This window comes from Dreissena polymorpha, chromosome 2 (assembly GCF_020536995.1).
Source record: "Dreissena polymorpha isolate Duluth1 chromosome 2, UMN_Dpol_1.0, whole genome shotgun sequence".
Taxonomy (NCBI): Eukaryota; Metazoa; Mollusca; class Bivalvia; order Myida; family Dreissenidae; genus Dreissena; species Dreissena polymorpha.
This window is the reverse complement of record NC_068356.1, coordinates 2006000-2020961: the sequence shown is the minus strand read 5'-3', so window position 1 is coordinate 2020961 and position 14962 is coordinate 2006000. Positions and strand designations below refer to the sequence as shown.

Here is a 14962-nt window from a genome sequence, read left to right as displayed (position 1 = left end):
TATGCTCCCCCGAAAAAATTTGGGGGAGCATATAGTCGCCGCTTCGTCTGTCCGTGCGTGTGTCCCTCCGCGCACAATTTTTGTCTGGGCTATTTTTCAGCAATTAATGACCGGAATTCAATTAAACTTTATGGGAAGCTTCACTACCAATAGGAGATGTGCATATTATCAGCCAGTTTTGGTCGGATGATTTTTCACAGAGTTTTGGCCCTTTGAAATTTTCTAAACTTTACTTATAGTGCAATTCTTGTCCCCCCAACTACTGACTGGAATTTAATGAAGCTTTATGGGAAGCTTAACTACCTTGAGGAGATGGGTTTGTTATTTGTGGGTTCTGGTTAGATGACTTATTTAGAGAGTTATGGCCCTTTGAAATTTTTAAGTTCCTAAACCATCCATCATATTATTTTGTCCAAAGTTATGCCCCTCAAGACGTTTCCTTTTACTAGTATCTAAATATATAGTGCAATATTGTGACAAAAACAACCTTTGGGGAGCATCACCCGTCTCTGACAGTTTCTTGTTAATTAAGTTATTGTGAGATCTCAACCAGGTAGGACAAAGGCATTGTGTACTTTAGGCATTATGAATTGAAAGATTGTGGGATGCAGAATTTGATGGATTTCAACACTGTAGGGATTGTTCAAAACAGGAATTGTGGGGTGAGATATGGTGTTTCGGTGATATTGATTTGCAAACTGGTTATGTCTTTTGCTTTGTTAGATTACACTTCATTATTTAGGAATGATAAAAGTAATAAGTTTGTTTGCAAGAAGAATTCGCAGTTTCCAAATTATTGTTGTCTGTGCATGCCGTCATGTCTATTGTGCCATCTTTGGTTGCCTGTTGCAGGTGTTGGTGGTATAGAGGCGGAGGCTGTGATGTTGGGTCAGTCTATCTCCATGGTGCTTCCTGAGGTTGTGGGTTACAAGCTGACCGGTCAACCCCACCCCCTCACCACGTCCACTGATATAGTCCTCACCATCACCAAGGTAGGGTCTACTCAGAGGTTATATGTGTTTAGCATCAAACAATCCTATAAGGCTACATCTGCAGTTCTAGACATTAACACAAAAAATGAAAGTAGTTTCTTTAAAAAAATGAAGAAATATTGCCCATTTTCAAATAATAACTTGAACTCCGAAGAGTTGGTTATGAATCAAACATGGACTTTTTTATTTGTTCATTTGATATTAATATAGATAAGGAACAAAATTATAAATGCAAAAATGTGACCGGTTTTCACGAATCTGAGCGAAGTAAAATGTCTGTCATTTAAATAACATTAATAACTTCTACATGTAAATCATAGTAGAATCTTAATAAATTTTGTAGTCCCTTTATTGATCAGTCAATAAAGAATTCGTTGTCCTTCTGATGTGATGCTGTTAAACAACTCACGCTAACTTATGTCATAGTTATTTTCAACCTTGAATTCCTGTGCATGAGAACTCTAAATAGTTGATAATTCAAATTTAGCAAATTATAGTTCACTCTAAAATTGTTTTTGAAGAGAGTATAATATTTTGATGTTATTAAAAATATCAAAACAAATAAATCGTTGATGAATAAAAAGCTTATATAAAAGTAAAGAACAATTGACATTAGAACATCAATGAAGTGAGAGATTGATGCAATTTCAAAACAATTTCTGCTGTACAGTGGAAAATTCATTTATGTACACTTTTGGGAAATCTGTGCATATTTGATCAAACGAAACATAGATACAATTTTGGTTCTGTAACAAATGTTACTTTAATGTGCTGGTATTGTTATAAACTTGTCGTTGTAAATTTCATTGAAGTTGACAGGATTTCATTTATTATATCAATGAAATATAGTTAATAAATTTTATCGAACAATTAACCCTTTCCCACTCAGAAGTAAAATGAAAATGCTTATGTGCAAACAGCATAAAACCGAAACAGCCTGCGAGTAACTCACAGTCTGTTCAGGTTTTATTCTGTTTGCTGCTTATCAGTATCTAAGGGTTGGAAATGAAGTCTTTAAAAAAAACTTGTCATACCCCCACAAACAAAGTTTAGGGGGGTATATAGAAGTGAACTTGTCTGTTGGTCCGTATTAAGTGTCCGCTCTCTAATTCAAGTAGTTTTCATCCGATCTTCACCAAACTTGGTCAGAAGTTGTATCTACATGATGTCTAGGCCAAGTTCAAACAAGGGCCTTGCCGGGTCAAAAATTAGGTCATGGGGTCACTTAGTGCGTTTTAAACATTTAGCATGTTGTCTGCTCTCTAATTCAGGTAGTTTTCATCCGATCTTCACCAAACTTGGTCAGAATTTGTATCTAGATGATCTTAAGGCCAAGTTTGAACATGGGCCTTGCCTGGTCAAAAATTAGGTCACGGGGTCACTAAGTGCGTTTTTTAACATTCAGCATGGTGTCCTCTCTCTTATTCAAGTAGTTTTCATCTGATCTTCACCAAACTTGGTCAGAAGTTTTATCTAGATTATCTGAAGGCCAAGTTCGAACATGGGCCATGCCAGATCAAAAACTAGGTCACAGGGTCACTTAGTAGTTTTACACATTTAGCATGTTGTCTGCTCTCTATTTCAAGTAGTTTAAATCCGATCTTCACCACACTTGGTCAGAAGTTGTGACTAGATGATTAGTAGGTCAAGTTCGAACATGGACCATGCCGGGTCAAAAACTAGGTCATGGGGTCACTAAGTGTGTTTTAAACCTCACCATGTTGTCCGCTCTCTAATTCAAGTAGTTTTCATCCAATCTTCACCAAACATGGTCAGAAGTTGTATCTAGATAATGTCTAGGTCAAGTTTGAATATGGGTCATGCTGGGTAAAAAACTAGGTCAAGTGGTATCTTAGTGCGTTTTAAACCTCACCTTGTTGTCCGCTCTCTAATTCAAGTAGTTTTCATCCAATCCTCACCAAACTTGGTCACAAGTTTTATCTAAATGATCTCTAGGACAAGTTTGAACATGGGCCATTCCGGGCCTTAAACTAGGTCATGGGGTCACTTAGTGTGTTTTTTAACATTCAGCATGGTGTCCGCTCTCTAATTCAAGTAGTTTACATCCGATCTACACCAAACTTGGTCAGAAGTTTTATAGAGATGATCTTAAGGCCCAGGTTAGAACATGGGCCTTTCTGGGTTAAAAACTTGGTCAAGGGGTCACTTAGTGCGTTTTAAAAATTGAGCATGGTGCCCACTGTTTTTTTGTGAAGACGACATGCAAAATATTATGTGTCAATGCGGCATGTGGGGGTATTCATCACGTCTGTGACAAAGCTCTTGTTTTGAGTTAGAAAGGTCTTGAACTCAATGTAACTTTTTAAGGAACTACAAATGTGTAAAAAACATATCTAAGTGGTAAAGGTTTAAGGCAGTTCTTGTCAAAATGAATGTACGCTATGATTGGTAAAGCATACCTGGTACACTATGACTGGTAAAGCATACCTGGTACACTTTGATTGGTAAAGCATACCTGGTACACTATAATTGGTAAAGCATGCCTGGTACACTATAATTGGTAAAGCATGCCTGGTACACTTTGATTGGTAAAGCATACCTGGTACACTATAATTGGTAAAGCATACCTGGTACACTATGATTGGTAAAGCATACCTGGTACACTTTCTTTGGTTAAGCATATCTGATGCACTATTATTGGTAAAGCATGCCTGGTACACTATAATTGGTAAAGCATGCCTGGTACACTATGATTGGTAAAGCATACCTGGTACACAATGATTGGTAAAGCATGCCTGGTACACTATAATTGGTAAAGCATGCCTGGTACACTTTGATTGGTAAAGCATGCCTGGTACACTATAATTGGTAAAGCTTACCTGGTACACTATGATTGGTAAAGCATACCTGGTACACTTTCTTTGGTAAAGCATATCTGATGCACTATTATTAATAAAGCATGCCTGGTACACTATAATTGGTAAAGCATGCCTGGTACACTATGATTGGTAAAGCATACCTGGTACACTATGATTGGTAAAGCATGCCTGGTACACTATAATTGGTAAAGCATGCCTGTGACACTATGATTGGTAAAGCATACCTGGTACACTATGATTGGTAAAGCATACCTGGTACACTATAATTGGTAAAGCATGCCTGGTACACTATGATTGGTAAAGCTGTCTGGTACACTGATTGGTAAGGCATACCTGGTACACTATGATTGGTAAAGCATACATGGTACACTATGATTGGTAAAGCATATCTGGTGCACTATAATTGATAAAGCATACCTGGTACACTATGGTTGGTAAAACATATCTGGTGCACTTTGGTTGGTAAGGCATATCTGGTGCACTTTGATTGGTAAAGCATACCTAGTACACTGTTATTGGTAAAGCATACCTGGCGTACTATGGTTGGTAAAGCATACCTGGTGCACTTTGATTGGTAAAGCATACCTGGTATACTGTGATTGGTAAAGCATACCTGGTGCACTATTATTGATAAAGCATACCTGGTGCTCTTTGATTGGTAAAGCATACCTGGTACACTGTGATTGGTAAAGCATACCTGGTGCACTATGATTGGTAAAGCATACCTGGTACACTATGATTGGTAAGGCATACCTGGTGCACTTTGATTGGTAAAGCTACCTGTTACACTATAATTGGTAAAGCATACCTGGAACACTATGATTGGTAAAGCGTACCTGGTACACTTTGATTGGTAAAGCATACCTGTGACTCTATAATTGGTAAAGCATGCCTGGTGCACTATGATTGGTAAATAATAACTGGTACACTGTGATTGGTAAACCATACCTGTGACACAATGATTGGTAAAGCATACCTGGTACACTATGATTGGTAAAGCATGCCTATGACACTATGATTGGTAAAGCATACCTGTGACACTATGATTGGTTAAGCATACCTGGTTCACTATGATTGGTAAAGCAAACCTGTAATTCTTTCAGCATTTACGCTCCATTGGTGTAGTGGGAAAGTTTGTGGAGTTCTTTGGGTCAGGTGTGGCTGCTTTGTCCATTGCTGACCGGGCAACTATCTCTAACATGTGTCCTGAGTATGGGGCCACTGTGGGATACTTCCCTGTTGATGAGAAAAGTCTTCAGTACCTCAGGCAGACAGGTATGTCATTAGCACTAAACTGTGTGCAACAGGTATTTCACCAGCACTAAATTGTGTGCAGAGTGTCAAGTCAGTATCACTTTTTTGCATTTGTGCACAATGACAAATTTTGTTAATCATCAATAATGTTTCCTACAAAATTAATCTTTCATACTTAAATGGATGATGTGTATGCACACTATCTATGCATCATCTGACCTCATTTTAACCTTGATATTTACCTACTTTCGGACTTATTCTGAACGTCCCAATACTTGATTAATAAGAGATGACACATTTGGTCTAACATCAAGTCCGTTTTCTACAAAACATTTGATACTTGCATGGATGTTATTCATGGACACTCAACATTCCCACATTCTTTACCTCATTTAGACCTTGGCTTTGACCTCCTTTTGACCTAGATGTATTCATATAGGCCAATAAACTATACAGGCAAGGCTCCCATGAGGAACACATTCGTTTTGTGAATGCATTTATTACTAGTTACGAAAATGCTTTGATATTTCCATTCAACATTCAGCCATCTTACATCACCTTTGCTTATTTTTACCTTAGCATAACCTTGTTATAGGCTAAGTGTTATTCAAATGGGGCAAATTCATCATATCAAGGCTTCCATTGGGCATATATGTGCCGTGTTCTGAGAAATTTGGGCATAATGCATGTGCGTAAAGTGTTGTCCCAGATTAGCCTGTGCAGTCTGCACAGGCTAATCAGGGACGACACTTTCTGCTTTTATGGTACTTTTAGTAAAGGAAGTCCCTTTTTACAGAAAATCCTGTTTAGGCGGAAAGTGTCATCCCTGATTAGCCTGTGCAGACTGTAGCCTGTGCGGACTGCACAAGCTAATCTGGGACGACTTTTGACGCACGAGCATTATGCCCAGTTTTCTCAGAATGCGACTCATAGGTCTTTTGTGAACAGATCATCTTGTGAATAACTGAGATCAACATTTGTTTACATTTTGTTTTGATTGGAAACTTCTTATCCTTGAAATTTAAAGAATGATAATGAGAAAAACTTCAATAGATTTTCAAAGAGCAGCAATGATGACACCAGATACTTTCCATTATCTTTGTGTATTAATGGAAATCTTATGTGTGCTTGCAGGTAGAGATGAAAAGAAGATCTCCATGATAGCTGCATACATGAGAGCCAATGAGATGTTCAGGGACTTCAACAACTCAGACCAGGATCCTGTCTTCTCTCAGGTAGGCCAGGCTAGCCTGCACAGGCTAATCAGGGACGACACTTTTCGCTTTTATAATGAAGTCTCTTCTTAACAAAAATCCAGTTTAGGCGGAAAGTGTTGTCCCTGATTAGCCTGTGCAAACTGCACAGGCTAATCTGGGACGACACTTGACGCACATTCATTATGTCCAGTTTTTTTCAGAACACGACTCATTATACCCCCTGGTATGTTTAAAAGGGGTTATACTGGAATTACAATTGCATGTCTACCCGTCCATCTGTCGGTTGGTCGCTCTGTTTTTCTTTCGATAGGTCGGGCTGTTGGTAAAACCAGAACTTGCCTGGTTGCGTTCACATTTACTGTTTACCATAAAACTTTCAAACTAAAATGTTAAGTTTATTCGTATATGAAGTTGTGCATATAGTATATAAAGGTGTGCCTTTGCTATTGTTATCATCTGACATTAAAACTTGTATAGGTTTTTCCCCATTTTAGGAATTTATCAAAATCATGCCCTTTGTTTAATTTAGTTTTTAATTTTGTTAAGATCATATTTCAAAAAGTAAAGAATGTGTCAACTGCAAACTTAATAGGTATGTTAAAAACTGTTATCTATATTGTTATCTGTGTATTCAGATTGATGTTTCTTGCATTTTGTATGGCCTAAAAATAGGAATGTAGGGAGTTCATTTGAAAATCAGAGGGGCCATTTTTTCAATCGCCAATTTCATGAAAATCTGACAGTTGATCGCCAACCAGGAATTAAATCGCCAAATGCGATTTTGGCCATCGGTAACGCTTAGTGGGTTATAGGGGGAAAGTGTACAAGAATCATATCTCTTGCTCCTACATTTCTTGAAAGACTACCTGTTGTTGATGTTGTTGTTGTTTTTATGCTCCCGGTAGGGTGGCATATAGCAGTTTAACTGTCGGTCTGTCCGAAAACTTTATGATTGCCCATAACTTTTGCAATATTGAAGATAGCAACTTAATTTGGCATGCATGTTTATCTCATGGAGTTGCACATTTTGAGTGATGAAAGGTCAAGGTCATCCTTCAAGGTCAAAGGTCCAATATATGGCTTCAAAGCGGCGCAGAAGTGGGTATTGTGTTTCTGACAAACACATCTCTTTTTTTTCACTAATTTTGTCTGGAGCATATCTTGAAAACTTAAAAACTATTAGAGGTACCAACTTGAAACATAATTGGTTTATGTAGCCAATTGAAACGGGCAGTTGACAAGATTTTAAACTTTTACTCCCATATTTTTAGAGTTTTAAATTTTGCTCAGAGCTTATGTTGAAAACTATAAGTGGGATCATCTTGAATCTTTAGGGGATGTGAAGTACACAATAGCCAAAACTCTTGCCTCATTAGTTATTGCTCTTTAATAGTTTTTAAACTTTTACTTTGTCTGTAGCATGACTTGAAAATTATAATATATATAAACCTTGAACTTGATAGTAAGGAAGATCCAAATAAGTTGAAGTGCACCGTATTAGAACCATAACTCCAGCTTTAATAATTGTACAGTTGTTTCCCATTATGAATGTTTATACTGAAATTTTGTCCATAGCATCTGTGCCTTTATATAAGGTTTAAAGATGATACTTTATCTTAAAATTGTTTTATACGTGTTTTGATATTATGATAAATCTATTGTTGTAATATTAAAAACAATTTTTAATAAAGCAGGTGTTCAATATAAAGCTACATTGTGTATCTTCTTTTAAATGAACTTAATTCTCTGGTTTAAAATACATTTGAATAAAATCAATTTTGATAAAAAAAACTATTCCAATTCTCTGTTACCATGGTTTCTGTGTCAGGTGTTTGAGCTGGACCTGTCCACCGTGTCCCCTTGCTGCTCGGGACCCAAACGACCCCACGACCGTGTTTCTGTTAGTGACATGAAGACAGACTTTGAACAGTGTCTCACCAACAAACCAGGATTCAAGGTGGGTGCGAACATTGAACATTAACTTCATATTTGTTGTCATCTGGGGCGCATTGCCAAGGTCACCAGTCAAGGTCACTGTAAGAAAATATAAAGCAATGGGTCCATTAAAAAAAAATCCAGATTTGTTGTCTTGTAAGATACTTTGCATAATAGAAAAACTAGTTGATAGCTGAAATAATTAACTAACTATATAGATTGGTTTAGAGAAATATGGGTCAAAAACTCTGATAATAACACCAAATGTGCAGCGCACTGTCCCATGACAGCTCTTGTTATTTACTCTCTTCAGGGTTTCGGTATATCTGATGACAAGCTCTCAGCCACCATGCCTTTTGTGTATGAGGGTGTTGAGTACACTCTGCAGCATGGCTCCGTTGTCATAGCAGCCATCACGAGCTGTACCAACACCAGCAACCCTTCTGTGATGCTTGGAGCAGGTGAGAACATTGTGGAGTTTCTCACATCAAGTAGTTTCCATCAAGTACAGTCAGTTCTTGAAAATACCAGTTTTGCTATTGTATCCCAAATTTTTATATAATTACTTGAGTCCTTAACAAAAGTTTTTAAATCAAAATTTACCTGAGTGGGGCTTTTGCTGATTTCAATATCTGCTTTAGTGATCCCAGGAAAGTTGTTAGTTTAAACCTATTTATTTTAGCTTGATTGCATCGAAAGCATAAGGCTTATATAAACGCTCTCAAGTCCGTTTCCTGGGCCTAGAACCAGTATTTGGTGTCTTTGGGGGAGATCTAAAGAACGCTCTCACTGTGGGGATCGAACCCGTGACCTCCCTGTCGCTAGGCGGACACCATATCCATAACACCACGGCGACCTATTAAGGAAAGTTGTTATTAAAGCAACAATTGACACATATATTAATGCTGCTATGTATAACTTAGGAAGCTGGACACAGAGCCAATAATAGCTTCTTGACAGTTACATTTGATTTTTGGTTGAATGCTACATTTCACATTGCATTGATATGTTTATCTATTCTTTAGATTGCCAGGATACTTAGCGATACTGACAAAACTTTTGGTTATGCCAATATTTCAATGACCATTCTCCCTCTATTTCTGCTTCAAGTAGAGCTGATGTCAGTTAAAAGCATGTTCATGTGCACTTGGTATTGGTTTAAATGTTAGCAAGGCTGCCTGGAAAAAATTCAATTGAGAATAATAAACATATTAAAATAAGCTTGGAAAATGGGGCTAAATGCATGTGGGTAAAGTGTCATACCAGATTAGCCTGTGCAGTCCACACAGGCTTATCAGGGACAACACTTTCTGCTCATATGGTATTTGTTCAAAGGAAGTCTCTAAGGAAAAGTTGAGACGGAAAGTTTCGTCCCTGATTAGCCTGTGAGGACTGCACAAACTAATCTAAGACGAGCTTAACTTTTTGGCTCTGTATGACAGGACTTCTAGCCAAGAAGGCAGTGGAGGCGGGCCTGTCAGTGAAGCCCTACATCAAGACCAGTCTGTCTCCAGGCAGTGGGGTGGTTACATACTACCTGAGGGAGAGTGGAGTCACACCTTTCCTTGAGAAACTTGGGTAGGAAATGCACTCTTTTGTTGGGCTTATTTATCCCTTACGGGTTTTACCAGAGTGAGCGAAGGTTTACCACTGATCTTTCCTTCCATCTGTCAGGCTTTCTGAACAAATGAACAGATACTTATGGTAACAATAAGTCACATAAGTATGCATTTGTAAGAAAAAATGACTATGGATGTTACACAAGAGTGTTAAGGGTCTGAAATGACATTGCAGTTAGAAATGAGGAGATCTAGCGGTCTGTCAGTCTGTCTAAAAATCTGTATCCTGCAATGACTCACAAAGAACTTAAGCTAGGTAAATGAAATGTGTGTATGTTGATAGAGGACATATGCATATAAGTTCTTATTTACGTCAGAGAACGATTGTGGTTGCTAGATTATAGAAATAAGTAAGAACTAAAATCTGGATCTTGCAAAACCTCAAAATGAATTTAAGCTTGGTTGTTGAAACTCATTGGGTGCATAGAGGGCCATATAAAGAATATGCACTTTATTGTGTACCTCATCTGTGGCATTAAAGAAAAGAGTCTTGAGCCTAAATGTCAAATATATCATTATGCCTCTGCATGGAGCTGCTTATTAAAGTCACTCTTGCAATTAGTCCATGTGTCTGTTTGTCAGCGTTTAATGTTTTTATATTTTGGGGCAAACTTCTTTCATGTTTCTTGAGCGATTTAATTGAAACTTCAAATTTATCAACAACCTGTAGTACAGATGTTCAGTTTGCAGTCAGTGGTGAAGTTGTAAGATGGATCCAACATTACAGTCATGTGCAGCTGTCATTTGTTTGACATTGTTACTTAAGTCATTATGACATGTATGGAGTGACATGGATTCTGACCTGACATTCAATGTACATATGTCTTCCAGGTTTGACATTGTTGGCTACGGCTGTATGACTTGTATAGGGAATAGTGGACCTCTGCCAGAAACTGTGGGAGAAGCAATAGAAAAGGTAATCAATCTATAAATGATAACCTTGAATGTTTAAATCAACTAACACTCTTAAAGCTGGTAAGCAATGACACGTCTAGGTCTGTTTTCAATTTTTTTGCATTCTTCCATGATTGTGCAGGTGTTAATATTTTTTCGTTCATTGTTTAATGTCTTTTTTCATGTTTAACACAAAACCTACTCACATTTTTTTTATTATTTAACGTTTTTGTAAAAAAAGGAACAATTATATTAAACATTAAAAAAATGCATTAGAAAATTTTATCTTATGAAAAAATTATATTAAACCTCCTGATAAGCTTTGTGACTTTCTGGCCCCTGGCTATTGAGTATTGTTCCATGCATTCTTCTGTCTCCAAGGGTGACCTGGTTGCCTGCGGGGTGTTGTCTGGCAACCGGAACTTTGAGGGCCGTATCCACCCACTGACTCGCGCCAACTATTTGGCCAGTCCCCCCCTCGTTATAGCCTACGCACTGGCTGGCAAGGTCAACGTTGACTTTGAAACAGAGCCACTTGGTAAGGGGTCATACATATCATTATACAGAATTCTGGGTAAGTGTAGAATGAAATATAGGATCTTGCATGAGTGGTCGTTTTGTATTGAATTTATTAAACAAGTCATCTTAATAAAGATAAAAACGAGGCTTGTTATTTAGATGACAAGTTTAATAAATTCAATACAAAATGACCACGAATCAAAGATTCTATTTATAACATGACCAACAAATTTTCTTTGTATTGTCCTCTAATGGTTTCACTGGAGGGGACTTGTTTTTTGCGCTCTGTGTGTCTGTCAGTCAGTCAGTCTGTGAGTCTGTCACACTTCTGGTTAAAAGTTCTTAATATTTTTTCATGAAACTTTAAACATGGATAGATGGCAATATGGACATTATGCACGTCATTTCATTTTGTTCTAAGTCAAAAATTCTGGTTGCTATGGCAACAAATAGACTAGAAATACCAATACTGCTGAAAATGGTGTTTTTTCTGGATCCTGCGATAATTTTAAAAGTTCTTCATATTTGTTCATGAAACTTGAAACATGGATAGATGGCAATATGGACATTATGCACGTCATTTCATTTTGTTCCTATGTCAAAAATTATGGTTGCTATGGCAACAAATAGACTAGAAATACTGCTGAAAATAGTGTTTTTTCTGGATCCTGCGATAACTTTAAAAGTTTTTCATATTTTTTCATGAAACTTAAAACATGGATAGATGGCAATATGGACATTATGCACGTCATTTCATTTTGTTTCTACGTCAATAATTCAGGTTGTTATGGCAACAAATATAAAAAAAGAAACAAAAATCTGACATTGGTGGAATTTCTGACAATGGTGGAGCCGGTAGGGAACATATATTGCTTTGCAATAGTCTTGTTTTATGCTCTTTGCACTGTTTATTCACATTGTAAAAGAGTTTAACTGAAGAAATTCACTGGAATAATGACGTCATTTTGCAAGTATTTTACTTTTCCTATCTTATTTTATCATTTTGATGATAAGCAAAAGTAAGTTTGCCAAATATTATCAAAAAAGATATAACATATTCTGTAGGTACGAATGCTGAGGGTGCACCAGTATTCCTGAGAGACATATGGCCAACCAGAGAAGAGATACATGTGAGTAGAGATTTTAGCTACGCAAGTTGCCAGTTATGTCTTATCAAGATAATATCAAGTTATATGGTATACAGGTGTTGTTGTTTTTTTCTTCACAATATTATATTGTTATGTCATTAAGAAAATGAACGTATTTTATTTTAGTGAGAAATAAAAGAATATCAGGTAGTTTTGATAAAATTTGTATTTCACTGTTGGTTTTTGGTTCCTGATTTAACTCAATGCTTGTAATGCTGGACTCTCAACTACAAAATAGCCTAATTAATGTAATGTCATGTTGTTAAAAGTCCTGGAAAATAAACCTTCTTGTGATAGGGTATAGAAAATATTGCCTCCTTCAAAGAGTAAAGTCCACCTTGAATTCAGCCTTGGTAGACATCACTCTTATTTGGATGCACTATAAACTGTATCACACAACTGCCTATGAATTTTATGTAATATAACTCACTATTGGGGAATATTGATCTTTCTGAACCCTTTACCACTTAGATACGTATTTTGACACATTTGTAGTCCCTCAGAAAGTTAAATATAATTAAAGACCTGTCTTACTAGATTCAATTTGTAAAGGCTTCATTTCTAACCGTTAGATACTGATGAGCAGCAAACAGCATAAAACCTGAAAAGTCTGTGAGTTACACACAGGCTGTTCTGGTTTAATGCTGTTTGCACAAAGCCATTTTCACATTGCCTCTGGATGGGCAAGGGTCCAATGGAAAGAAAAAAACAAAGTCAACAGCAAAAATGTAAAACAAATTCCCATAAAAGAAGACATGCGTAAAATTGGCATGGATGCCCCCTCATTCAAATTTTCGCCCAAAACTCTGCGTATGTCAAAACAAGATATTTATAGCCATTTTGGCTTTTGCACGCTTAAGTGTGACTTTGACATTTGAGGTCATGAAAGAGATACATGAGACACTCAGTCACCAAAAAGTAGTCATTACCTTGACCTCTGAGGTAGAGTAATGGTTGTTAGAAGAGAGACTTTATTGTATGATGTTTGTGCTGTGGCCGATATGCGTGAGAAAGGAAAGTTGACCTTTGAGCAATGCAGATACCGGTAAGTGTTACACAAAATCAAAATCCATCAAAATATGGTAAAGTTATAGCTGGGACAGGACAATGTTCCAGACTTATACATGCGCAGTACAATCGCGATGTTTGGCCTTCTTTAAAGTGGGGCATAACAACAAAATTTAATGTTTAAAGAAAAATAATACATGTATATATATGCGGCTGTTATGCATTGCAGGCTGTGGAGTCAGAGTTTGTGATCCCATCAATGTTCAATGAGGTCTACTCCAGGATACAGGTGATACATGCTTAACAGTTTTACGTTTTTCAAACATTAACTGAGGATTTCTTGTGTTGTTTGAATAAACTCATTTAATTCACTGACAAAAGAAGTCACCATTACATTTATTTATAAAAGGTACTGGATGAATTGTAAAGGTTTTTTTATTTGTTTAATTTTGACCATAGAAAACAACAACACTTAAAGCTTTCTTTTAGGGTCTATTGAAGACTTATTTACTGATTGCCAAAATGAAAAAAATAATAAAAACTCTTATATTCAGAGAAGAATTGGCACAATTTATTGAAACAAGCAAAATAACATCACAAATAATGTAAACAAATAAAATTTAATCATTTGATAATCATCGCAATTGATAAAATACTTAATAGGTCTATTAGTTACATTGCATTTACAATAAGCATTTAAGTTCTTAAGCTTGGTTGGCCGAATGAAAGCACTTAAAAATTTACCCTAAACTGCCTAAGCAGGAAACTTTTACATCTATTTTTTGTCATATTTTAACTATTCTTTATTGTTAAAAAAATTAGAGTCCAATATACATACATAAAATATTATTTTCTGGACGTCTTACCAATACGTTGTTTTCAGCTTGGCAATGAGCGCTGGAACAAGCTGGAGGCCCCCTGTGGCACCCTGTACCCCTGGGACACTAGCTCTACCTACATCCAGAGTCCACCGTTCTTCCAGACCATGGTAAGTCTCAGGGATGGGTCTGAATACCCACAGGGATGGGTCTGAATAGCCACAGGGATGGGCCTGAATAGCCACAGGGATGGGTCTAAATAGCCACAGGGATGGGCCTTAATAGCCACAGGGATGGGCCTTAATAGCCACAGGGATGGGCCTTAATAGCCACAAGGATGGGTCTAAATAGCCACAGGGATGGGCCTGAATAGCCACAGGGATGGGCCTTAATAGCCACAGGGATGGGCCTTAATAGCCACAGGGATGGGCCTGAATAGCCACAGGGATAGGCCTGAATAGACATAGGGATGTGCCTAGTAGCCACAGGGATGTGCCTGAATAGACATAGGGATGGGCCTGAATAGACATAGGGATGGGCATGAATAGCCACAGGGATCAGCCTTGTAAGCCTCAGGGATGGGCCTGAAAAGACATAGGGATGGGCCTGAATAGACATAGGGATGGGCCTGAATAGACATAGGGATGGGCATGAATAGTCTCAGGGATGGGCCTGAATAGTCTCAGGGATAGGCATGAATAGTCTCAGGGATGGGCAT

At 37.4% G+C, this 14962-nt stretch overlaps 1 protein-coding gene across 2 annotated transcripts in view; it reads left to right on the top strand.

The window, feature by feature from the left end:
• LOC127865609 (cytoplasmic aconitate hydratase-like) overlaps positions 1-14962 on the top strand; it is a 76645-nt gene that overhangs the window by 43549 nt on the left and 18134 nt on the right. For both annotated transcript variants that reach the window (XM_052405479.1, XM_052405477.1), the window contains 11 exons: positions 853-992; positions 4936-5107; positions 6221-6321; positions 8132-8260; positions 8552-8699; positions 9681-9816; positions 10689-10773; positions 11133-11289; positions 12336-12400; positions 13656-13715; positions 14310-14414. In XM_052405479.1, coding sequence (XP_052261439.1) covers positions 853-992; positions 4936-5107; positions 6221-6321; positions 8132-8260; positions 8552-8699; positions 9681-9816; positions 10689-10773; positions 11133-11289; positions 12336-12400; positions 13656-13715; positions 14310-14414 — 1298 coding nt within the window. The remainder of the gene's footprint in view (positions 1-852; positions 993-4935; positions 5108-6220; positions 6322-8131; positions 8261-8551; positions 8700-9680; positions 9817-10688; positions 10774-11132; positions 11290-12335; positions 12401-13655; positions 13716-14309; positions 14415-14962) is intronic.